At 46.8% G+C, this 26,421-nt stretch overlaps 1 protein-coding gene across 2 annotated transcripts in view; it reads left to right on the top strand.

The window, feature by feature from the left end:
- The window catches only part of RIN2 (Ras and Rab interactor 2), a 201,955-nt gene that overhangs the window by 85,734 nt on the left and 89,800 nt on the right, over positions 1–26,421 (top strand). Inside the window, exon 3 of one of the 2 annotated variants that reach the window (XM_084887024.1) lies at positions 16,422–16,514. In XM_084887024.1, the coding sequence (XP_084743150.1) occupies positions 16,458–16,514 (57 nt within the window). In that variant the 5' untranslated portion in view covers positions 16,422–16,457. Of the gene's footprint in view, positions 1–16,418; positions 16,515–26,421 lie in introns of both variants that reach the window. The other variant, XM_084887025.1, reaches the window with a different exon arrangement.

Raw genomic sequence — 26,421 nt, 5'->3', positions numbered from 1 at the left:
ATTTATTTATCCAAATTAATAAATTTTAACATATCATCATATTTGTTTTATCATTCTCTTACACACACACACACACACACACACACACACAAACACATACACACACTTTTCTAAATGATTTGAGAGTAAATCAATGCATCATGTCTGTATTATTTAATACTTCAGTGTTTACTTCTTTAGAACCAGGACATTCTTATGTTACCACAATACCACAGTTGGCAAATTCAGGAAATTTAACAATGATGCAATAATTTTATCTGATTTATAGTCCACAGGCTAGTTTTACCAGTTATCCCAATATTGCTCCTTATATAGCAATTGCATTTTTTGCTTTTTAGATTCAGGATCCAGTCTAGGATCACACATTGCACGTAGCGGTCATTTCTCTTTAGACTTCTTCCATCTGAAATGGATCCTCAGCCTTTCTTTGTCTTTTAAGATGTTGACATTTTTGAAGAGTTCAGGCTGGTTGTTTTTGTAGTGACTCAGATTGCTGTGTCAAATGCTTCTCACAGGTGGATTCAGGTCATGTGCTCTTGGCGGGAATGCCACAGAAGTGCTGTGTCCTCCTCTATGCCTGATGCCAGGGGGCACGTGTGCAGATAACTGATGGCGGGTAAAGGTGGTGCCCCCAGGTTTTTCTGCAGTGGGAGTTTTTAAAAAATAGTTGATTGGTTTTATATATGTATGAATGTATGTATGTATACTATTTTGTTGTTGTTGTTGTTGTTGTTAATTCTCACACCAGGATATTTTTTCCATTGATTTTTAGAGAGAGTAGGAGGGAGAGGGAGAGGTTAAGAGAGAAACATTGATGTGAGAGAGACACATCCATTAGTTGCCTCTTGCACCTGGGGATTAAGCCTGCAACCTGGCTACGTTTCCTTGACCGGAATAGAACTCAGAACCCTTCAGTCTGCAGGCCAACCCTCTATCCACTGAGCCAAACCAGGTAGGGCAGTTTATTGATTTTTAGAGAGAGAAAGAGAAATATCGATCCACTGCCTCCTGTACTTCCCTTACCAGGGGTCCAGCCCTCAACCCAGGCATGTGCCCTGACCAGGAATCGAACCAGCAACCTTTCCGTGCATGGGATGACACCCAACCAACTGAGGCACACCAGCCAGGGCTGCAGAGGGAGATTCTTAAGAACCATTATTTGGTGAAAAATGGGGGGTGAATCCCAGGGGCGTTATTTAGACCTTTTGGGGTGATGGTCCGGAAATTGCTCTGAAAATGTCGTCTCTCTGGGTGAGTCAGCCTGCTCTCTGCGCTTTGAGGCATTTTTGTGGCCCGAAAAGGGCAGCATCAGCAGCCTGGCCTGTGGTGGTGGCTGCAGAAGCCATCGGTGTCCGCATGTCTGGTGTGCGGCACCCTGGGGTGTAACGAGCCAAGTTAAATCCTGGGCCAGGAGCTGACACCTCCCTGCTGACTGCTGAGTGCGCTTGTCCCCAGCCTGGGTGACGTGCAGTGTGGGCATCTTGAGGTTTCCCTGCTTTCCTGTACAAAATGAAGACAGCCTTTCTTCTCAGCCAGGGCTGCTCCGGTGCTGGGCCACAAGGCATGCATTGCCTGACCCAGGCCGGGACTGCAGCCTCTCAGAGAAAAACAGGAAATTAGGACATATGCACTTTCCACGTATTGGCTCGATTATGGGTTTCTCAGCGGTTCCATGTGGCTGGAATAACAGGGTCATTTTCCTTTAGGGAGTGAAATACCCAAACTAAATGAAGATGTATCTTATTGAATAGCACTTTATTCTGATGAATTATTTCGTGCCCAGCACTGTTTTAAGTGCTGTCACAGATCTACTTATGAATTCATTCCACAATTTTTTTCCTGGGCGGGGAAGCAGGAGGCGCCGGCAGGGCTGATGTTACGCGTTTGTCCACATTTTATAGAGACGCTGGTAACCCTCGGAAAGTGAGACAATATACCCTGGGCCCTGCCCTTCAGAAATGCACGGCCGATGGGCTCTAAATTGAAACGTGGAAATCAACGTTTGAGTCAGATTGCAGAGGACAGTGCATCATACACTACTAAGTAAATTGTTTTCAGGTTCAGTAAAAATGTGATGAATTAAAAAAGAAGTTTGAACTTCATGTTCTGAGTGGCAGGGGTGTGTTGATTTGAATGTGTGTTTTCGAGTAGGATTGCTCAAATTTGGGGAGGGTTTCTGGCAAGGAAGACCCCCACTCACTCTTCTGAGGGAGCTGGCGTGGACCGAGATGTGTAGGTCTGGGTGTGAAGCCTGGAGCCACCACAGGCATTTCACCGCCGGTCACACTGACAGCGGCCGCACTGCTCCCCCCCCCCCCCCCCCCCCCCGGGAAGGCAGAACCTGGGACAGAAACCGCCGCAGGAGAAGGGACTCATTGACATCCTGATGTGGATTCCAACATACCCCTCAGTCCCTTTACCCCTGAGTGATTACGTTTCTATCTTGAAATAATTTCACTTCCACAAAAGCTGCAGGAAAAGTTCAGAGAACTCCCATTTGCCATTTCTGCAGATTCACCGAGTGTAGCTTTTTGCCCCGTTGGCTGAATCTTTCTCTGACCAATTGAGAGCGGATTGCAGACATTAGGCCCCTTTATTTCTTCCAGATGCAATTCTTGGGAACAGGGATCTCGCCCTGGCCAGTGCGGTTCAGTTGGTTAGAGTGTCATCCCATGCATCAGAAGGTCATGGGTTTGATTCCTAATCAGGGCCGGGCACATGCCTGGGTTGTGGGTTTGGTGCCGGTTGGGGTGCATGTAGGAAGTGGCCAATTGGGGTGCCTCTCTCTCTCTCTCTCTTTCTCTTTCTCTCTCTCTCTCTCTCTCTCTCTCTCTCTCTCTCTCTCTCTCTCTCTTTCATTGATGTTTCTCTCTCCTTCCCTCTAATAATAATAATAATAATAATAATAAAAATAGGAATGTCTTCTTACATTCCCACCATCCTCTCATCCAAGACTAGAGCTTTAACATTGATAATGGTATTTTTTTTTTTTAATCTAAATCACAGATACCAGTTTTTAAGTTTTCCTGATAGTGTCCTTTCTAGTATGTTTCTTTCTTCAGAATCATGTCCTTTGCAGTGGGGCTCAGTTCCCTTTAATCTCTTTGAACCTGGAATGCTTACTCAGCATTTCTTTGTGTTTCATAACGTTGCTTTCCCCCCCCCCCCCCAAAATCTAGGCCAGCTCTTTTATAGAGCCCTCCTCAGTTGGGGTGTACACCCCCTGCCAGAGTATTCTGTGATCGATGTGTTCTCGGGACATGGATTCTGGAGAAACACAGCGTCTGTCTGGCCTCCCCGGGGATATTAATTTTGTTCACCTGGTCGAGATGCTCTCTGGTTTCTGCAGTGTGTGGTTCCTGTCATTCCTCTTGCAGTTAATAAGCAATCTGTATGGAGACACTGCTGTTTATTTTTAAGCCAGTTTGAATTGGCTCTTCTGTTACTTGAAACATAAAAGCTCCTCACTGATTCAAGGGCTCATTGATATTGTGGGATTAATTGCTGATTACCATAGAGAAACAAGCAAGGGATTATAATGAGAAAAATAGGAGGGGGTTCTTAAAAGCTTTCTTTGTGGTCAGATGGGAGCAGAGCTGAACCAAAGGGCATGCGTATCCTAAGAAGACTAATCAGTTGGAGACACTTCTTGGTCTTTAAATGTATCTTGTTAGGGCCAGGACCCAAGAAAATACTCTTTATTAATAAAAATTGCATCCTCTGTTCAAAACAGTGTCATTACTTGCACTAACGATAACATAACATTTTAACTCCTTTGCAAATTTGCAACAATTTGCAAAAAAAAAAAAAAAGTCTTTCCTTTCAATTCCTTTTTTATCACTCTTTACTGGATACTGTTAGTTGCACTCACAAAGGATGGTGGTTGTTTACAAGGACATAGAAATAATATTCATTCAAAATGTTTGTTTGCTTTTTTTTTTCCTGGCCAAAAAAAAAAAAAAAAAGCTTCCATTCACTGTAGATTCGGTAGCAGCTGACCAGGATTCCTAAGAGAAGTAGTGAGCCGGGCTCTGAGGCACAGATTCAAGTCCAAGTCACTTATTTACCGGGAGGTGATCGCAGGGGAAGCCAGCAGGAAAGAGGACGGGAGACAGGCAGGGGGAAGCAGCTATTAAAGTGCATTATCAAGTGTGTGTGTGTGTGTGTGTGTTGTGTGTGTGTGTGTGTGTCTGTGTGTCTGTGTGTCTGTGTGTGTGTGTGTGTCTGTGTGTGTGTGTGTGTGTGTCTGTGTGTGTGTGTGTGATTGCCTGCGTTTGCGGGCTCCAGAAGCAGACCTTGAGGTAAGAAATCAAGTGCAGACAGTTTGGGGGGAGATTGGTAGGAGCGTGGGGAAGGAGAGGCAGTCCTCACTGATGTGTCTGGAGCTTAATCCCCCTGGGGATGCCTAGGAGAACACGCACCTCAGAGCTCCCTCCTGAGAGCGGAGGGAGCTGGGTCAAGGTGAGACAAGCCACGTTTGCTCCTAAGTAGCAGTTGCACAGTGTGTGATGCCTCCAGATCTCACCTGCCCGGCTCTGCCAACTCCGGCCACCTTCCACTCTGGTCGGGGTTTGGCAGTGTGGCTGGGAGGAGCGACAGCACGCACTTGTCACCTGTGAAAATACTCAGCGAGGATGCGGGTGCCAGTGGGATGCTCTTTGCCTCCACTTTTGTGGGATCTCTATTCCAGAGGAGGCAGAGCCAGTCTCCACTCACATCACCGCTGAGATTGCAGTGTTCGCTTGGAAACAGATCATCAAGGGGCCCTGGATACCCCACCAGAGCAAATAAGTATTAAATCCTAAGAAATGGGTGTGACCCGGGCAGGGAATGCTGGGGAAGGACTGTTGGTGTGGCCTGCAGGACGGACTGGAGCTGGACCTGGGTGGAGATGCGCGGACGTTGGGAGCTGCTGAAACCATTAGGATTGTGTGGACGTGGAGAATGGAAGGAAGATGAGAGACACTTGGACAGGAAGGCTCTGGTGTTGTCATTAACGGGAGAGCGAGGACTTCAGGGGAACGGAATGTTAAGTGGAAAGTCAGCGTTTGGAGCTACCTTTCAGGGGAAGAAACCCGAAATGAGGGCTTCTTTTTGTACCTGTTTTTTATAGACATATATTTCTGAGTTTAGGAAAGGAGGTGGGAAAGGAGGAAGAGCATGCCACAAACACTGGGTTTTGTTTTGCTTGTTGTTGGTGTTTCCTTACATTGAAATCAGACAAAATAAATAGTTGCCATCCAGACATATTGCACAGCCTGCCAATGGAATGATTTGACTTCTGTCTACTATCTTTGTTCATTTTGATGAAATAATAAAGGGACAGAAAATAATCTGAAACGGGGTAGGGAGCAGGAAGGAAAAGGCCTAATTGAGAGCAGGGTCTGTGGAGAAAACGCTGGTTAAAATAGAAGCTTCCAGTTGTCGGGGAGCCTCCTGTGTGTGGACAGGGGTGCCAGGAGGCCTGTGACGCCACGGCAGGCAGGTGAAGTGGGGCTATTTGGAGAAAAGCCCTTTGTAAACCAAAGCACCATATGCCAACTGGGTCGCTGTCCCAGGGGAGTGAGGCGTTAGCTCTCTCACATCCAGACACCTTCCCACCCCCATCTGGGTTATGCCACTGGGGACTGTGGTTTGGCCCAGGATTGAAACAGACAACTCTCTTTCCTGGCTTAACAAAAACACCTTCAGCCTCCTGGAGGAGAACAAGAGGGTAAGGTCTTCGGGAAGATGAAAGCGTTAACCTCTAATCTTCCCTAACCTCTAATCTTCCTCTTTGCTGGAAACATTTCACAGCCACCCAAAGAGAGGGGGGTTTTGTTTTTGCAAGATCATCATTTGAGTGTGATGCTCAGGCATGTGGTCTGCTTTTGTATTGGCTGCAGTACCTCTAGGTCAGTAGAAGTTAATGTTAGAGGGTCACAAAACAGGGTCACCCAAAGCAAGTGTGCATATGAGAGGCTTGATCTCAGACATGAGGCTAGGGCAGTGGTCGGCAAACCCGTTAGTCAACAGGGCCAAATATCAACAGTGCAAGGATTGGCATTTCTTTTGAGAGCCAAATTTTTAAAACTTATTCTTCTAACGCTACTTCTTCAAAATCGACTCGCCCAGGCCGTGGTATTTTGTGGAAGAGCCACACTCAACGGGCCAAAGAGCCGCATGTGGCTCACGAGCTGCAGTTTGCCGATCACGGGGCTAGGGTATTTTTCAATGCTTACTGGGTGTGTTTTGCTCTCCAAGATGAGGAGGATGCTGGGAGGGAAAAGCAGCTGGTTTGGGAGTGAGAGAGGGTTGGAGGAGGAGGTCTAAGAGGGTGGGTCCATACTGAAGGGGGCTGTGGAGTTTTAGAACAGCCAAAGCGGGAGAGGAGGTGGGGGAGGGGCACAGTAGCCAGGGTGCCTTAAAGGAGAGAGCATGGCCTCTTAAGCTGGAGTGAAGAGCAATAGCAAAATTAGGATGCCTGAGGGCTGTTGACTACAAGCCCATCTGTTTTCTCCAAGTGCCATAGGAGTATAATCAGGGCCTCTGGAGACTAAACCTTACAACTCACGCAAAGCAAGATTGATGAGGCTGGGAGAAGGACAAAGGCGGTGGTGGAAGCTCTGTCCATTCTCTCGTGAGCCCTAAGATAATCCAGCCTGCTCCCCCGGTAGCACCCTAAGATATGGGTAAGAGGGACCTTTGCCTAGGCCCCTGGTTGGCAAACTGCGGCTCTTTGGCCCCTTGAGTGTGGCTCTTCCACAAAATACCACTGCCTGGGCGAGTCTATTTTGAAGAAGCGGCGTTAGAAAAAGTTTAAGTTTAAAAAATTTGGCTCTCAAAAGAAATGTCCATCGTTGTGCTGTTGATATTTAGCTCTGTTGACTAATGAGTTTGCCGACCACGGGCCTAGGCTATGGACTTTGACCCACTTCAGCGTCAGCTCTCCCATGGAAAGAGAAGTCAGTGGGCCGAGGGTTGTGCCAACCTGGACCCCATGTTCTCCTCCCCGTCTCACTCCAGAGTCACAACCTCTGGAATCTGCCCACATGTCCAAACCTGCCTGCCCTGCCTACACAGGCTGGAAGGTTTGGGAGGGAGGGCTTGGGCAGGAAGGCTGGGCGGCCACAGAGCTGCTGGAGGGAAGAGAAGGGCGAGGCTGTGGGGCAGGTTCAGAATCGGAACACTGAGGAGCACAGCCCAGGACACTGAAGAGTCCGGACATTTTATATTGAAAGTGGGCCTCCCAGTTCCTTATGAAGGTACGTTTGTCATGGGAGGAGACTAGCACACATTTAGTTAACTAGCTCTGTTAATGTAAAAAACCATTGAAACCTGTAAAGAATTTTGGGAGTTTATTTGAGCCAAACTGTCGACCTATGCTGGGAAGCAGAACCTTAATGAATTGAGATAATACTCCATAGAATGGTGTGTTACATCTGTATTTGTACATTGCAATCAAAGAAAAGGGACGTAGGTGGGTCACATGAAATCCATTGGTGATAGATTAGAGGCAGGTGAAAGCAAAGCGGGGAAAGCCCTGGGATTGGATAAAAAGTAAAATGATAGACACATACTTAGGTGGGTGCAGGATCAATGAACAGGATAATGAAGGAATTTATGATATCTGTCCTGGCTCCCAGCACATTAGGTTGTACTGTAAGGGGGGGTCCAGGAAGAGGAAAGTTACAAGTTACCCAGACATTTCAAAGGGTATGTTATTATAGATGCAAAAAGACAGGTAGGCTCAGTTAAGGTAAAGGTTGACCTTGTCAATAAAAATAACTGCTTTTAGTTAAAGTTTAATTTCAGGCCATCCTTTGTGGTGACTTTAGGTCTCTGAGTTTGCAAGACCGCCATGCAGGCCTCCCCTGAGCCTGTCAGGTCAGCATGTGGCCCCTTTCGCCCACAGCTCATAGCCAGATACTCCCTTTGTCCATCCAGCATCCCCTTGGGAGGCAGGAGAGCCCAGAGAAGTCAAGCCCCCCTGTCCACTAAGACCATCATCTATGGACCCATTAACCATATGTCTTTGCCCTTCTTTTTTTTTTTTTTACAAGTTTCACCCCCTGCCTATCTTTATGACCTGAGTTTATACTCACCCTTAGATACTCCTGGTGGAAAAGAGCTGACCCTGCTGCCTCCCCCGCTCCTTGGCCTCGATCCTAACGGTGCCTTCCCTCTCTGGCCTCCCTGCCATAACTGTGCTTCAGACACCTGCCCCAGAGGAGAGGAGGGGGCGGGCAGACAGAGAGGAAAACACTGAGTCTAAGAGAATCTGCAGAGCCTTGCAGAACTATTTGGTTAGTTGTAGCTTGCACAAAATTGATTATGAAACTGGATTTGTGAAATACCCCAATCCTATGTACTTGACTCTCCCAGAAAAAGACATGAATGCCATTGGTCAACAGAGAGCAACTTTGAAACATGCCTGAACTCCAAAGGCACAACTTTTGGTCACAAAACCCACCTTTTTGGTGATGGCAGCAGGTATCCCTGAAAGCCTCAGTGAGCTGTGTGGGTCTCCGACTCCTTTGTGACACACAAAGTATTCAAGTATCTTGGAGATCAACTGTTTCTTTCTTAATGCATCTCCCTTCATAATTTCTGGGTTCTGGCTGCAAGATAGTAATGCATGGTAATAGGGCATTTACTAATTATAGAAGGTATTGCATTTTGCTGTTTTGATATTGGATCATGTGGTTTTACTGACTGTCCCACATGGAATCTGCAACTTAGAAGGAGGTGTTCTTCAGAGGAGGCCCAACCATTTCATTGTTCTCCAGCCCACTTCTTACGAGCAGGAATGGGAAGTTTAAGGCTCTGTCTATCCCCATAAGACACAGGCACACAAAGTCCATTTGCGCAGCCAGCTATATTTCATTGGGAGTTTTGCAGTATCTGGTGGATTTTTTGTTTGTTTTGTTTTGTGGTCTCTAATGAAGCTGTGATGGCTTGGAAACATCTGAAAACCTTTCTAGAATTCTGATTTGTGCATAAATGAAAGAGCTGAGGAACATGACAACTACAGACTTGTAGAGAACAAAGTGGGTCTGGGTGTTATAGAGAAAAGAAAGACATCCAGATCACAGACTCTGGAGGGAAAATTCAGCCACCGAGAGAATGTGTATTTCAAAGGGGTATAAGAAATGGTTTTCCAGCTTGGAATATGTGTGTCTGGTATTTGATCTTATTTTGTCATTCTTGAAGCTCTGGTTCTTTCTGTCATCTGATCCTTAAAAACCATTCCTTAATGGAACACTACGCTGCTGTAAAAAAGAAGGAACTCTTACCATTTGCAACAGCATGGATGGACCTGGAGAGCACTATGCTAAGCAAAATAAGCCAGTTGGAGAAAGATAAATATCACTTGATCTCACTCATTTGTGGAATATAATGAACAACATAAACTGATGAACAAAAATAGAGCCAGAGCCGAAACCGGTTTGGCTCAGTGGACAGAGTGTCGGTCTGCGGACTAGGGGTCCCAGGTTTGATTCTAGTCAAAGGCATGTACATTGGCTGCGGGCACATCCCCGGTGGGGAGTGTACAGGAGGCAGCTGGTCAATGTTTCTCTCTCATCGATGTTTCTGGCGCTCTATCCCTCTCCCTTCCTCTCTGTAAAAAATCAATAAAATATATATATATTTTAAAATAGAGCCAGAGACATAGAAGCTTCGAACAGACTGTCCAACCTCAGAGAGAAGGCAGGGGAGGGAAAGGGTAAGAGATAAACCAAAGGACTTGTATGCATGCATATGAGCAAAACCAATGGACACAGACAGTAGAGGGGGCAAGGGCATGTTCTGGGGATTGGAGTGGCCGGGAGAGTTTAATGGGGGATGGGAGGAGATTTATGTAATACTTTAATCAATAAAGAATTAAAAACAAAAACAAAACCTCCTTTCAACCTAGATGACTTCTCTGTAAAATCTCATGCACTTACTTATCCAGTCAACTTTCGTTGAGCACATATGCACAGGTATTGTGTAAGACATTGGAGATACTACTCTGATAAGGCCTATAGGGTCCCCAATGTCTGGTTGGCTAAAGGAGGATCTTTTATTCTCTTCAGCTTCTAATGAAATGGGGCCTCCTAAGTCCGAAGTAACAGACTGAACATACAGCTTCCTTCCAGTTGCCCTGATGGCATCATCTAACTTGGTTAAGAAGCTAGCCAGAAATATTTCACATCTTACTGGGGACAAACAGTGTGGTTTCATGGATAAAGTACTGGTTTCGGTTTTGAGATCTAATTTCTTGCTTTTATTATCGTCTTATTACTTCAGCGTATGAAGAATCAAATAAAAGCAACCTCTTCAGAGACCTTGTGGTTCAGAATGGGTGAATGAAATGCAGTGGTGAGCTGGAGTCCGTTCTCCCTGCTCACTACAGCTGATTGATACATTTTCATGAACTTTGCAGGCCCGTTGATGTCACCTCGGTAATTTGAAATTGCCCATGATGGGAGTGTTTACACCGCAAAATAGGCAGATGCGAAAACTTTGGGCTTTTACTCACCAGAAAGCCAGTTGTTAAACATTTTCCGGCATATTCCTGGTTGAAAGAGTGGGTAAATATCCTAATGGTGAAGTGAAAAGTTTGGAAAGATAGGAACATATTAAAAGGCAGGACTAAAAATGAAGGAAAAAGTAGCAAATTAGTGCATGAAATTCCAGGCAACATATGCGCTAGGAGGCTAGTTTATTATATAGGAATGATGTTCCCTTTTTCCCTCATAAAGGTGATTGTCATGACATTTGGGCCTAGGACTTTTGTATTTTATTTTATTTATTGTGGTAGGAACACTTAGCATGAGATCTGCTCTCTTAAACAGAACATGTTTATGTAGCCATTTGGACTTTATGTATGTTCTTATTCTTTGCTCCATTAGCAACATAGGCTGTAGGTTAACCAAACAAAACATATTAATGAAGAGGCCGTGAGGACAATGACTCTCTGGAGGAGCGGGTGGCCTTTTTTGGATACACAGGCATGTCTTTCAGCATCTGCACCGAACGCCTCCAGGATGCAGATCAGCGGGGGTTTCCTGGGAGCTCTCCCTGGGAAAGGAGGAAAGGGTCAGAGCGGAACCCTCAGGAGGCCACCAGGAGAGAGTCAGGCCAGGTCTGATTCCCATCCCTGCTATAAACTACCGAGCCTTGTCACGTCAGCCTCCGGGGCCTCAGTTTCCCCATCTGTAAAGGGAGGAGGTGTAGACTCAATGTAGGCCTTTCTGACCAGTAGATCAGCCACCAGCCACATGTGGCTACTGAGCACTGGAAATGTGGCTAGTCTGAACTGAGACATGCTCCGTGTAAAATACACCCTGGATAATAAATTATTCCCAGATCCTCTCATTAAATTAACCACCAAGACAGCCAGGGAACCTTGGAAAAGAGCGCTCTAAACTCAAGTGCTCACGGGTCGACAAGTAGACCCTGAGGAAGAAGTGTGTAGCTTCCCGTCCAGGTTGTCTTTTGGGTCAAAAGAGCCAAGATGGCTTAGGAGGCGTCTTCATTGTACGCCAGATGTCACATGTGCAGGGGGTGTGACCACTTACCACCTGGAGCTTTCAAGTTGAGCGTTTGAAATGACACACACTTCTGAAATGCCAAACGGGGATGCTTTGAAGGTAACAGCCACCCCCTCCCCTTCCTTATTAATCCCGTTCCTGATGGGCTGAGGGCACCACCCTGAGGCCAGCACCACGCTCACGAGAAGCTGCCACTCAAGGGAGGAATAGGGATGTCTGCTGGGGTGTGAAAGAGGGACCACCTCGGTCTGTACCAAGGGGTAGAATGAGGGCATTGGGAGGTAAGAGAAGAGAGGCAGGTTCCCACCCAAGAAAAGAAGGAATTTCCAGCCAGCAGAACCGCCCACCAGTTGCCCACCTCCAGTGGCAGTGTCCACCCCTCGGTACCCGGGCACCGCTGAGCGGCTGCCACATGGATGAGGTGAGCGTCTCTGAGACACGAGTTTTTCAAGGAAGGACAGGATGAACCTCCACCAGAATTAGCCCCATTTACAGGCCAATCCTGTTAACAGCAGACATGCACAGTTTCACCTCTGAGCACTTCCTTAAAAAAAGAAACAAGAATACTGGGGATGGGAAGGGGTGGGGTGGAGGGAGTAAATGGGGGTGGGAAGGAGACATCTGTAATTCTTTCAACTCTAAAGATATATTTTTTTAATATATCTTATTGATTTTGTACAGAGAGGAAGGGAGAGAGATAGAGAGTTAGAAACATCGATGAGAGAGAGTCATCAATCGGCCGCCTCTTGCACACCCCCTACTGGGGATATGCCCGCAACCAAGGTACATGCCCTTGACCGGAATCGAACCCAGGACCCTTCAGTCCCCAAGCCAACGCTCTATCCATTGAGCCAAACTGGTTTCGGCTCTAAAGATATATTTTTATAAAAAGAGTGGCGAAGCAGATTCCACCTCAAAGAAGTGTACATTCCAACTGAAATTACTGTTCTTGGCTATTCTTGGAGAAATCAAGGTGCTGAGCATTGTGCCTACTTCTTTTTAAAAACACAGCTAGTGAGTGAGGGGACTGGGAATACAGTTTTTTGCTTCTGATTTCTTACTTCCCACAAATTAGTTTCTCTTTTTGATTGAAGAGTTTTCATGATCTGTTTTTGTTTTTCCTTTAATTAAAAAAAATTTGAAAAATCAGTGCTGGGTAGCTATGCAAAATACTTTTTTTTTTTTTTTTTTTTTAAAAAGGAAAAATGTAAAAACGCACAAAACATGAATTGTCAAACCAGAGCCTGGAATAGAGTTTTTCTGTCCAACTTCTAAAAGCTGTGGTAATACAGAGAACATTATGAAAATATTCAGAGACATGCTCTGGATCCAGACACAGAGACGCCCCACTTGCTTCAGCCTCGTAGCAAAGACAAACACACACACACACACACACACACACACACTCACAAACATTTAAGAAGGAAGACTTGCCTTCATCCTGGGAGAAGGTGAAGTGTATTTCTTGGGATTGGCCTTGACCTGACAGGTCCCAAGGGTGAGTCACTTTCTCCTACTTCAGTAATTAGGCTGTGATGTAATTATAATAAAGGTACCTTGTTTACTTAGAACCAAAGTTCACTTTGTCTCCCTAGAAAGAAGGGAAAAGGTAGTGATGAGAAAGCTTTTGTTGGAGATGACTTGACTAAGCGGCATTTCTTTTTAACTTGAACTTGAGAGTGGTGAATGCCAGGGTAAGTTAGGGCTGCTTCTCCTGTGGGTTTGAGCTTCTGATCTGGGGCAAGTAAAATAGGAAGAATATCGTTGGACTAAATAAATCCAGGGTGGAGGGGGAGGGAAGGGGAAAGGAAGGAAGGATTTGGACACAACTCAGACCCTCTATCTCTCTGAGATCTGGCCAGTGGCCAGGAAGAGCAAATGCTGGAAGAGTGCCCGCCACTCAACTCAGCTCCATTGATCGGCAAACTGGGAAGTGGGCACTTGGTGTTCCCAGCCCCGCCCGCCAGCCCGCAGCCAAGGTGCAGGCAGCGGAGCCCCGGCGCCCGTCCTCGGGGGCTCTCTGTAGAACAGGCCGGAGCGTCAGCCTCGGACGGTCCTGCTCAGAGGCAGTCAGGGCCGCCTGGAGCCTGGCCAGGTGACTCAGCGAGTCCCTGATGCTGCGATTTCAGGACAGACCTCCACCTCAGCAGTAGCTCTCGGGGCACCTGCAAAGCCACAGCGAGGTCTCAGACGGCAGAGCCTGGTGCTTCTGGAGAGGGAGGTAGAATCTCTTCCTCCCTTCGTCCCTTAGCAACTGAAGCAACCAGCCCGTTTACATTCCTTCAGTGGTGTTATTGAAGAGGCTTGGCAGCTCCAAAATGTTTGCCGTGTCCCGTAGTCCCATTAGGACGTTTTTTTGCTAGCTTTTAGCCAGCGTCTGGAATGACCCATTGGATGCACGGGGCTGATGTGTCAAGAATCCGCTTTATCACTTCAGGGAAACGGGTAAAGCAGCCGCTCCCACCGCTAACTCAGGAGGAATTTTGCAGCCTCTCAAACTACGGTACTTTTTTCTGTTCCCTGATACCGGGGTGGTTTTAGGTTGAAACTACTGGTGTAAACCAGTTGGGATGGGGGGAGGGTTTAACCATGAATGGGAAGAGGTAACCGTTTTAAATTCTATTAAATTTCTGCCCGTATTGAGCCAAGGTGTCAGAGGTTATGGTTTGGGAAGGAAACTATTGCTACAACAGGAAAGACGGTCATCCAGAACTTCTTTGGGGCTTTTAAGAACTTTATTTTGAGCAGTTAGAATTATCTGTGGTGTGTAGTTCCACTTGGATTTCCTTCTGTGGGAAGGACCTCCCGTGGCACTAGGCAGCCTGTTCTTATCACCTGCTGGCATCTCCATGCTGGCTTAGCCGTGGGAGGAAGGGGTGGATGCGACCTTCATCTTAAAGAAACGTGATGGATCTGCCTGCCGCGCGGAGGCCAGAGTGGAGGTTTCATTGAGGACGCATTCTTCGGGCAGCTTCCTGAACTGTAAACGTCTGGGATCCAAACTGCTCCGTCGCTATAGGCAAGCTCCCCTGGCTGGCTGGCGCATCCGAAAGGGCTTGCATACAGGAAATTTCTGAGCAGAGCAGAGAGACGCAGGTCTGGCTGGCTGAGGAATGAAGCCTTGGCTCTCGCGGAGCCGTTCCTTCACTGCTGTGCCAGGGCAGGTCTCTTACTCAGAAGACGTCTGAAAGGGAAGGAGTTACAGCCATTTTGGCTTGGTTTCAGGAAGTCTACTTTCGTGTTGGTGTGCTTCTGGGTCGAAGCGGTTACAGCGTGGTCTCCATCCCGCTCTTCCTTCCGAACACGGCACTGCTTTCTTCCTGGAGCCGCTCCAGCCTGTGCACTTGGTTAACCCGTGATGGGCGTCAGAGGCCGTGGGGCCGGGGCTCCAGGGAATGGCTGAGCCTGAGGACCTGAACCTCGGGAGTCAGCGGAATGGCAGGGGGAGCTCGCCACCCGCCTAAGGAGGTGTTTGGAAACGAGCCTGCACCCAGCGGGATTGCAAGTGGAAAGGAACACGGGAGAGACACCTCCGAACCTTTGAAGTGACTGAGCGATGGAGAAATAACTGAAATAGGTGAACATTCTGGAAGGTCGGGTGGGTGTGCCCTACATCCTCAGTTTTTCCTGGATGGAGTCCCGCAGGGGGCAGTGCACTCTGGATGTGGACGGAGAGGCCAGGCTTGGGGCTGAAATGAGCCTCTCTCCGAAGAGCGTCGCTCACTCGCGGGGATTCAGTTCTCTGCAAAGGAATTCTGCTCTTCTGGTTGCTGACATGTCCCCTCGATGCTGCTGGCTCCCCGTTCCCCAGCTAATAACGAAATAGCCTCAGCACACGGGCAGCACGACCATGGCCTCTATGTCTCCCTCTCCATCCCCATGGCTGAACCCCCTTTTATGTCTTAAGAGTTGTTTTTACTGAATGCACACTTCCTTTATGGCCCTCCACCTGCGGCTCGTGGTTCTAGGACCAGCTACACCTTGTGAGCAGGCAGGATCCTGAGCAGGAGGGCGGTTTTATAATTGCTGCAGGTCCAGCCTCGCTGGGCAAGGAAGATCTGGGGACGCTCCCCGGGTCTCAATGCACACTGGCCGGCGTGGGGCCAGCTGCCTGGGTGTGTGTGTGCTTTACTTAAAAGCGGACATTGAAGGCTTTGTGACCGAGAGGAAAGGATACTGGGTTTTAACTCTCAGATAAGGGAAATTCCAAGCTCACAGAGCCAGGGTTGTGATTCAGAATCATATCACGCCTTTAAATTTCCCTCCACAGACCAAAGGGTGCCCCCACCTTTAGGGTATCGTGATGCTGTTTACATCTGTTGCTTCCCCAAGTTAACCTCGGTAAACAGGGACGTGGATTTTCATCCCCAATCTTTGATGTCTAAGGAGAAAATGGAAGGATTTATTCCCAGTGCCCTTGTGCTGACCTAGCCTTGGGGAGAAGGTTAGTAGAACTGAGGGTGACTTTATCCCAGCCCAGCAGGGTTTCTTGCGACGTGCACAGCCTCGAGCTTCTGCTGCCCCTCTGTGCTCAGCCACATGAAGTCCGTAAGCTTTGGGGCAGAGTGCAGTGACATCTAATATTGGTGCCTCTAGGACTTGTGTGTGAGGTCAAGCAAGCACAAAGCCATCATTGTGCGTTCTGTAGTCCCCCGAGACCTCCTGCGTCAGCTGGAAAGGGGGGAGGTGGGGCAGTGAGGTGGGGTCGCGTCTAGGAACTGTGCTGTCGGAGGCAGGAAACCAGCCTGAAAGGGGATGGAAGGGCTTTGGTGGGAAATAAATGGCACTATGTTGTTGATGGAAAAAGATCTTGGCAGGGCTGTTGTTGTGAGTGTTCTGTGGCTTAGAAAGGAATTTCCTACAGGCTGGACTAACCATTAAAAATGTCTCTACCTCCAGGAGTCCCCGGCGGCGTGCAGTAGAGACTCGCCGGAGGGAATGTCATCCTGGACCATGGGTACCCGCAGCCCGGACAAGCGAGGAAGTTTCTTTAAGGTAAAGGAAGCCTCGGTTGGGATCGCTAAGCTGCAGCTCGCTCCCTTTGCCAGGCTGCGTGGGGAGCTGCAAGCTCTCCAGCTGCCCGGCCCGGCAAGCTGCAGGGGCAGCCTGCTCTCTGAGCCAGCTCTGGCTGGCGGAGCGTGCCTGAGCCCAGCTGCAAGCTGTTACCAGGTTTGGCAGTCGTTGGGACTTTTGTGAGCTGCGGGACAGGCCCAGGACCCAGGCACCCAGAGGTGCCACCCTGGGGAAGACAGCTGAGGTGATCTTTGGTTGCCAGCGGCCCAGGTTTTAGCAGGTTGGTTTTACAATGGAAGCTGGACTTTGCATTCTAGTGAATCAGTGGCGTTGGTCCTGGGTTTTACACTTTGCTTGTTGTATGAATCACTTAGTGCTCATTAAAAAAAAAAAAAAAAAAAAAGAAGAAGAAGAAGAACAATAACAACAACAGTAAGCAGAGACAGAATGTTATTTACTGGTGTATTTTATCAAACTCCCCAGAGGTCTCTTATGGTCAGACAAGGGCGAACCAAGGCAACATGATTAAAACTGTACAGCTTCTCCAGATGCATACTGATGTCGGTGCCATACAGTTACTTTGCCAGCTTAAAGAGACAAGACTCTAAATGGATGTTTTACATTCTCTGTGTGTGCATGTGTTTTAAATTAAGACTTGGTGGTCATTCCTGATTTACACTTGGAAGTGGATTCCCTTCTTATTGTTCTTGCTCTGTGTCCTTCTGCTCACCCTCTAAGTAAAACATCATGATTGTAGAACATTTGGAAAATACAGAATCATGTAAAAGAGTAGAAAAATGAAGGCAAAGTTTGCATTTGAAATCTGTTGTAGGCAGGTGTTCAAACTGCAGTTCAATCTTTCCTCAATAGGAGAAATGGTATAGAGGCTTCTTAACTTTGTTACAGAGGAAAACTGACCATTTTACTAGATTTCCCACCCTAATGGGTTGTGAGTATGTATTAACTCCCATTTAAATGTGTCCTACTTCCAAGAGCCAAACTTGATTTATTGTGTCAATTAGAGACTCCATATAATCCACTGGAAGAGCCTGTTGATAAAAGAAAGCTAAGGTCCATGATAAGGGAGGTCAGGGTCAGTAAATAGTCCTGCTGGGTCTAAGCCAGGGGCGGTCAGGAGGTGTGTGGATAGGGTGTAGAGGTCTCAATTCATGTCCTTTGAGCTATATTTTTCAAGGCAGAGAAGTGATTGGGTTTCAGCAAAGTTTATGATATCATTGTTTGGGATTGATGGGTATAGTAACACAAGGGTCTTTTTTCCCCCTTTATTGATTAAGGTATTACATATGTATCCTTATCTCCCCATTACCCCCCAAACCCCCTTTTGTCTGTGACCATTGGTTATGCTTATATGCATGCATACAAGTTCTTTGGTTGATCTCTCCCCTTCCCCCCTACCCTCCCCTGCCTTCCCTCTGAAGTTTGACCGTCTGATCAATGCTTCTCTGTCCCTGGATCTGTTTTTGTTCATCAGTTTATGTTGTTCATTATATTCCACAAATGAGTGAGATCATGTGATAATTATTTTTTTTCCAACTGACTTATTTCACTTAGCATAATGCTCTCCGGGTCCGTCCATGCTATTGGAAATAGTAGGAGTTCCTTCCTTTTTACCGCATTGTAGTATTACCACAGTTTTTTAAGCCACTGATCTTCTGATGAGCACTTAGGCTGTTTCCAAATCTTAGCGATTGTAAATTGTGCTGCCATGAACATTGGGGTGCATGTATTCTTTCTGATTGGTGTTTGTTTTCTTGGGATATATTCCTAGAAGTGGGATCACTGGGTCAAATGGGAGTTCCATTTTTACTTTTTTGAGGAAACACCATACTGTTCTCCACAGTGGCTGCACCAGTCTGCATTCCCACCAGCAGTGCACGAGGGTTCCTTTTTCTCCGCATCCTCACCAGCACTTGTCATTTGTTGATTTGTTGATAAGATAAGGGTCTTGAGTCCTGGCAATAAACCATCATTGATATAAAAGTTGTTTTCCCAGGTGAGCAAACTATTTTCTAGGACAGATTGTCCTATAAAAATTTTCTGCAGCAAACAGAGAAGTTATTTATTGGTTTACAGCTTTAACTTCCTGGGCAAGAATATCCTGGAAGAAATAGTTATGTTGACACAGATGGTCTCGATTCTCAGCCCTCATAGTTAAGGTATGTGGATGCAGCATTTGCAGTTCTCAAGCAGTTTACTCAATTTGAATCAAACTTGCATAATATCCACCATCCTGAGGCCAGCAAGGGGCTCCTCAAGTCTCCTGTAGACCAGGCACTAGACCCACCAGGCCCCTGACTCAGCTCCAGTTCCAGGATTCTGGCTCAGGATGAGATAATTATTGCCTCCTGCTAGAAGGGAAGAACCCAACCCTCTCCTTAACCGAAGGCACTGCCTGCATCAGCCTAAATACTGGCCAGTTCATAATTACCACCTTCTGCTCAGCAAGTGTAGTGGGGCTGACTCTTACCTAGTAGTTAGATATAAAATTCAAGACAAAATCAGAACATTGAGTATGGTCAAACTTGCCTTGGAAAATTCCTTAGGCAGGGGCCTTGTTGGACCCAGTTTTTCCTACAGTCCTGAGGAAAATCTTCTTTTACTTTTCTTTTTTTCAATTTCAGTTGAAAAGCAGGTTAAAGGTAATTACTTTATATTTCTGTACTGTGTCCTATGAAAGGGTCAAGCAAGAGGAGAGAGCCCTGCTGGAACTGCTGAGGCAAGCTCTATTGTCTCTCTCCTGAGTTGAAGGCCTTTGAGGAAAATGTAGGCAAAGTGACCTGCACTGTCGGGGTTGTCTGTTTCGTTCTTCGTTTTGTTTTTGTTTGCAGAGCTTCAATTTATTTGTTAGATGCTCCATGTAAATGATATTTGACCCTTGAATAACAGGGGCTTGGACTGTGTAGGTCCACTTGCATGCAGATTTCCTGCAATAAATATAGTCGACCCTTTGTATCCAGGGCTTTCCCAACCATGGATTGAAAGTACCGTTTTCCATTCAAGGTTGGTTGAATCTGCAGATGCAAAAGTCCCAACTGTAGAGTCAACAATTACATGCAGATTTTCTACTGCTTGGGGTCAGCCCCTTTAGCCCATGTTGTTCAAAGGTCAACTGTATTTCCTTTCTTTCCTCTTTATAGCCATTGTTATTCTTTACTATGGTAATCCACAGTTAGTTATTATGGGAAAATATTATTAATCATAATTCAGATAAATGATATTAGTTATCAATTATTTCCTAATGTAGGCATGTCATTATCTGCAAGGATGAAGTAAACTGCCCTTTGGACATTTAATATTGGCTCCTTAGAGGTTCACTTTTAAAATGCTGGAGTTCAGTCGTTGAGATGGTTTGTCGCTCAGCACATCCTGGGACCCACTGGGCCTTCTTTTATTCCTCGTGCTTTTATATTTCAAACGTTGACTGCTTTTGATTAGCCAGGCTTGTACGTGGCCCAGGGGAGAGAAAAACCAGAAGCCATCCCTGACCTCAGCGAGGTTTCATTCTGGTAGCAAGAAATATTATTAATCTAATAATCATGACATTGAACCCCTAGTTAAAAATCATAAGAGAAAACAGTGCCTCGTGTGAGAAATAAAAGGGGCTTTGAGACTGTATAACATAATTCCGGGTTCCAGAGAAATCTTTCCTGAGGAAGTGGCTTTTGGTTGGAGAGCGGATATTGACTGTATTTCCCAGGGATGTGGTGGGGCTACATTTCAAAGAGACTCTTCAGCTACTGCAGTGTCATTCTCCACATCCACCGTAAAGCATGAAAAGTCTCTGTCACGTTCTTGGCCCGCAGCTGACTTCCACATGCTTGTTGTGTTTTTCTTGCTTAGTAGGGCTCCTGCGATTTTGTGTAAAGCGTAGTCGTTGGGCCTCTTTTACATCAGTATGTCCCCCCATCCAGTTTCTGGTGTATTTAAACCGGAGTTGCCGACCACTAGAAGCAAGCCTTGATTTGTGGCTTCCCATGTGTCCTGGCTCATGGAAGTGACTCAGATAAGTCACAGGACACAGAGTGGTGGATAAGGCACTGATTGAGTGTTCTGGGGTAATGAGAGGGCCCAGGGTCATTGTTCACGTAGAATTGCATCCTGGAACCCTGGCCACAGAAATCCTGTGCTGCTGGGCCAATAGGTCAGAGTCCTTCCCGGCGCCATTGTTAATGTCCCCCACCTCCTGTGGGAAACAGTAACTTCCAGCTCTATAAGGTCTCCATGAAAACGCACAGGGAAGGCCAGCAATGCCCTGTTACCTGCCCCTAAGTAATGGGGGTGAACACCTATTGCTGTCTATTGCAGGGGTGCGCTGTGTGAAAGGGATCGTGTAAGAACAACATTGCCTAGGTTGGTAAAGTTCCAGATGGTCCTGCACTAGGACAGAGGAGCTCAAAGGAATCTTTGATCCCTCCTTTTCCTGAGCTCCACAGCTTCTTCCAAGCCACCCCTGTGCCCACACCACCCAAGTGCCCAGTGCTGGCAAATAGCCCTCAAGTCTCCAGCATCTACACCCGACCTCCCTTTCCTGCATTATCTCCCTACTTGGGTTCTCATCCCTTCATTTGTGGGCACCATGGGCAGTGCTCGTGATCCGTCTGCACTGCCCCCGAACATGTGTGCTTGCTTTGCCCCGAGCCACGACACCCATCATGTTACCTCCGCAGACTCGGGCTCCATCTGGGTCCAGCACCAGGTCTGCACTCTTCCCCTGCAAGGACTTTCAGGCTGTGCTCCCACCTACTCCTCAGCTCTTCTTCCAAGGGTCCTCATGGCCCAGACCTGCTCATGCCCACATTCTAGGCTTTGCTTACCCACCTCCTCTCTCTCACCCTCCACCTCTTCCCATCAGGCTCCCACTTACCCTTCCAGGTGGGGTACACCCATCTTATCCCCTGACAATGGAGCTCTTTATGGTGGAGCTGGTATCTACCTTTATTTTTGTCTAAAGGTTAAATTGTGGTAGAAATGTTGTGTATGAAGGCTTAGCTGTGGCCCCAATGTAGAGCCAGGAAATAACCTGAACTCTCTGAATTCTGAACTCTGCCATGAGGGGATTTGTTTTGTCTTCGTTGCCACATTCTTGACCCCCTTATAGCGCAGAAAAATGCCAGGAAGGATCAGTGGGGCTTATCCACATAGCAATTCTCATTTCTCCCAGGAGCGCCCCAGCCTACAAGTTGGTGGCATTCCTCCTCTCGGAGTGTCTGCTTCCTGCCTCCCTTTGCCTCAGTGACAGGGAAACGGTTGGTCTTAGCTGACCAGGAAGAAATGTGTTTTGATTATAGGGACCTTGCTCTCCTGTACCTCCAAACTGCTCATTCAGTGGGGAGGTGACCTGAATGTGGGTTCACACACAACCTGGGGTGGTCGAGGGCCCAGCTCAGCAGCAGAGGCTCAGTGAGAGGAGGTTTTGGTCATTGGGCACAGTGTTTGTAACAGCTCAGCATGGCTGTCTCTCAGAGTCTGGGTCATGGGTCAGAGAAGCTGGAGGAGAGCTCTCTGGCACCGTAAAGAACAGAAGTGCGGCTCATTTGAAGAAACCTAATTGCTAAAATCTGACTCCACAATACAGAGAAACCAGGAGTGATGATTCACGTCACCACAACAGACTTCCTGTAGCTACCAGTCTCTCCTTGGCATTTGAAAAGTTCTTGTGGTCTCAGAAATTCTATCTGCAGGCAAATTTCCAGCCATCCACAACTGGCACCATTGCACAGCTTGGGCCTCAGCGATTTTGGCACCTGAGTTTTCAGGCTGCTCTTTACGTGAGGAGCCATTTCTGTGCGTGCACAGCCCCGGACAGCAGTTCACTGTTGTGTGACGGGATGGAGATGGCAGGGGCTTGAAAAATAATGGATGAACCCCAAATCACATTTTACTCAATCATTTAATTGGAGAAATCCTTACATGGATCCATGATGTTTAAAAGTCATAGATGTGAGTGTTGAGCCCTTGGTCTCCCAGCTGACTCCTGAATGTGAATAGACGTCACGTGCCATACCAAGTGTCTAGGGAGGCACCATGTACCAGTCTATGACCAGGCAGGCACCTTGCAGTGGAAACAAAATAGAGATTAGAGGTTTGGTTAGAACAATTAACATATCAATAGCTATCCTATATAATAAAGAGGTAATATGCAAATTAACCCTCACACCCTCACAAGATGGCTGCCTACAATCAGGCCGGCAGGGGGGTTAGTGAGGGACAACCAAACAACTGAACAAGCAGGCTGCGTGGAGTGACCAGGCTGGCGGGGGGCCATGAAGGGTAACCAGGCCGGCAAGGGTGGCAGTTGGGGGCAACCAGGCTGGCAAGGGAGCAGTTGAGGGTAATTAGACTGGCAGGGGGGACAGTGAGGGGCAAATAGGCCAGGAGGGGGCAGTAAGGGGTGACCAGGTCGGCGGGGGGGGGGGCAGTAAGGGGTGACTAGGCTTCGGGGGGGGGGGGGGGGGCGGGGAACGCAGTTAGGTGTGACCAGGACAGCAGGGAGGGGGCAGTTGGGGGCAATCAGGCCAGCACACAAAGGCAGTGAATGGCGATCAAGTTGGTGGGGGGGTCAGTTAGGGATAACCAGGCAGGCAGGCAGGTTAGCAATTAGGAGCCAGTGGTCCAGGATTGTGAGAGGGATGTCCCAGATTGGAGAGGGTGCAGGCTGAGCTGAGGGTACTCCCCCCACACCCCACCTCCCGTGTGCAGATTTCATGCACAGAGCCTCTAGTACATAATAATATTGCAAAGCATATCTCACATCAACGTTTGTATGTCTTTTGTTTTTCACAAATAAGTTTTTCTTAGATATTTCCTAGGCACAGCTGGACAGGCCTTCACAGTGCTATCTCACAGAACTACAAAGTAAGCCACAGATGTCATTTTAAATGTTCTAGTAGCCACATTAAAAACAAAACAAAACAAACAAACAAAAAAAAAAACCCCAACCTATCTGATGTGGTTCAGTGATTGAGCATCCACCAATGAACCAGGAGGTCATAGTTCGATTCCAAGTCAGGGTTCAAGCCCAGGTTTGGGGCTCAATCCCCAGCAGGGGGCATGCAGGAGGCAAGCGATCAATGATTCTCTGTCATCATTGATGTGTTTTCTCTCCCTCTCTCTCTCTCTCTCTCTCTCTCTCTCTCTCTCTCTCTCTCCCTCCCTCTCCAAATCAATAAAAATATATATTTTTAAAATCAAGTAAAAATGATTTAAATAATGTGTTTTATTTAACCTAGTATATCTAAAATATTTTCATGTCAATATGTAATAAAACATAAAAATATTAACTAGATATTTTACACTTTTTGTACAACACCTTTGAAAATCAGTACATATTTTATAAGCCAGTCAATGAAAGAGAAACACCACATGACCTCACTCATTTATGGATAATAAAGAACATTATAAACTGATGAACCAAAAGATAGGTATAGAGACAGTAAAGCAACAAGCAGACTGTCAAATTACAGTGGGGAGGGGAGGGAGATCTGGGGGAGATAATAGATCAACCGAAGGACTTGTATACATGCATATAAGTACAACCAATGGACACAAAACTCTGGGGGGGAGGATATGTATAGGAGAGGGGGGGGGGGCAGTGTTAAAATATGTACACAGATAATAATTTAATAAAAGAATGTAAAAAAAAAAAAAAAAAAGAAAGAAAATCAATGCGTATTTTACACTGAGCACGTCTCAGTTCAGACTAGCCACATTTCCAGTGCTCAGTAGCCACATGTGGCTGGTGGCTGCTGTATTGGTCAGAAAGGCTTATGTTGATTCTAAACCTCCTCCCTTTGCAGATGGGGAAACTGAGGCCCCGGAGGCTGATGTGACAAGGCTAGGTAGTTTATAGCAGGGATGGGAATCAGACCTGGCCTGACACTCTCCTGTGGAACCCCAGCCTGATGGCCTGCTGAGGGTTCCGCTCTGACCCTTCCCTCCTTTTCCAGAGAGAGCTCCCGGGAAACCCCTTCTGGAGGGGCCTTGGGAACAGCGGCTCTTGGGAGAGGGGTTGGCTTTTCTCAGATACACATGCATCTCTTTCACCATCTTCTCCAAACACATCCAGGACACAGATCAGGCCTCTAGGGCATAACTTTGTAGGATGCCATGAACTTATTGGACAACAATTCCTGTTCTCATTTCAAAAAAAAGCAATGGATTTTATAATTTTATAGGTTAGTTTTCCCAGCACATTTTGGCCATCCATTTCTGATACCACATGTTGCCCATGGGGGCTCAACACATTCTCACTTGCTTCAGGCAACTTTTTTTTTTTTTTTAATGAAATAGATTCCTCTGGTTCTTCTCAACTTCCTATTTTCTCCAGGCCTCGTTGAAATTTTGAGTTTTCATAATTAGGAGGATGCACAGGAGGGAGTGTAGAGTTGAAGCTGTGCCAAATGTGTAATTTTCAAAAAGGTAAAACATATGACTCTCATATAAATTAGAATGAACTGCTGTCAGACTTTATTCAAATCCAGGAAACAGGCATAAAGCTAGTTCAAAGAGCACTTTGACAATTAAATGTATATGTAGTTGACTTGGACATTCTGTGATGTTTGCCGAGTTAAAATCAAAACTGGTTAAAGTCCTAAAAGGCAATAAAAATAGTCCGTAGGAAAGTCAAACATAATTAAATCATCTTTAGGTGGCCAGCTTTGGCATCGCCCAGAGCTTGTTAGCAAGGCAGCCTAGAGCAGTGATTCTCAAAGTGTGGTGCCAGCTCCCAGAAGCAGCGTCACCAAGAACTTCCTAGGAAATATAGATCCTTGGATTCCACCCCAGAACCAGTGAGTTGGACAATCCGGGGGTAGGGCCACTGGTCTGTTTTAACAAGCCTGCCAGGGGATTCAAGTTTGAGAACTACTGTTCTTATGAGTGAACAGGACAACACAAAAATCATAGAAAGGTCTGCATTCTAGACCTGGCTTCATGTCCCTGCCTGGAAAATGAAGTAATATCACCGTCCCAGCTGGGCTGTGAGCATCAGTGTTCTAGAAGAGAAAGAGTTCGCCCACCCAGCGCAAGCAGAGCCAAACACTGGGCACTGAGCATCACAGTGAAGAAATAAAACCCACTAACTTACTTTACTGATGAATGGCACCACCCAGGAGAATGGGAAGGTAATGCTCAGGGCCCATCTCCCCGATGGTGTGTAGGTTACAGATTGTATAGGGCAAAATTACAAGACACTGTGGGTTGGGGGTTAGGGGTCATGCTGAGAGCTGTGAGGTGAGAGTGATGAGTCATTTCTTCAGGTCTTGAGGGCAGCTCTGAGGTCTTTTGCGGCATCCTTCTGTCTTGTTTCAGGGGGAAGTAGCTATGCGGTTATTTCACCTTAGGCTGAGGAGGTGAAACATAATTTAGGTCAAATGGGCTACTGTCTCCTGCTGCCATGGGGAGACCTCAGGTCGCTCATTATCCGAGAGAGAGAGAGAGAGAGAGAGAGAGAGAGAGAGAGAGAGAGAGAGATTGATTCCTAAAGGTAAGATTCAAAAGTAAATTAATCAAAGTCATTAGAACCCTGGGTTTCACCAGTTAGTTCAGACATCGTACTTCAGTCACCCATTCTCTGTAAGGCTTGGTGCTATGGCCACCATCTAATAAGATGCTCTATTTTTTTTTTTTTTTTTTTGGTCTGCTTTCCCACTACATCTCCACATTCTATTTGCTCCCTGAGAAGTGACGCACACAAACACACACACGCACACAAACACACACACATACACACACACACACACACACACACACACACTATGGAGATCTTTAGAGGCAGGGTGATTCAGCTGTGACAAACTGAAGCAAAAATCTCCCCCCTAAGCCTCTCACACCTGATGAGACCATTTACCCACACACAGGTGCTCCAAGT

The sequence above is a fragment of the Pipistrellus hanaki genome (assembly GCF_964339955.1).
Source record: "Pipistrellus hanaki genome assembly, chromosome: 6".
Taxonomy (NCBI): Eukaryota; Metazoa; Chordata; class Mammalia; order Chiroptera; family Vespertilionidae; genus Pipistrellus; species Pipistrellus hanaki.
Note: the sequence above shows the minus strand (reverse complement) of the source record. Positions and strands in the feature narration are given on the sequence as shown.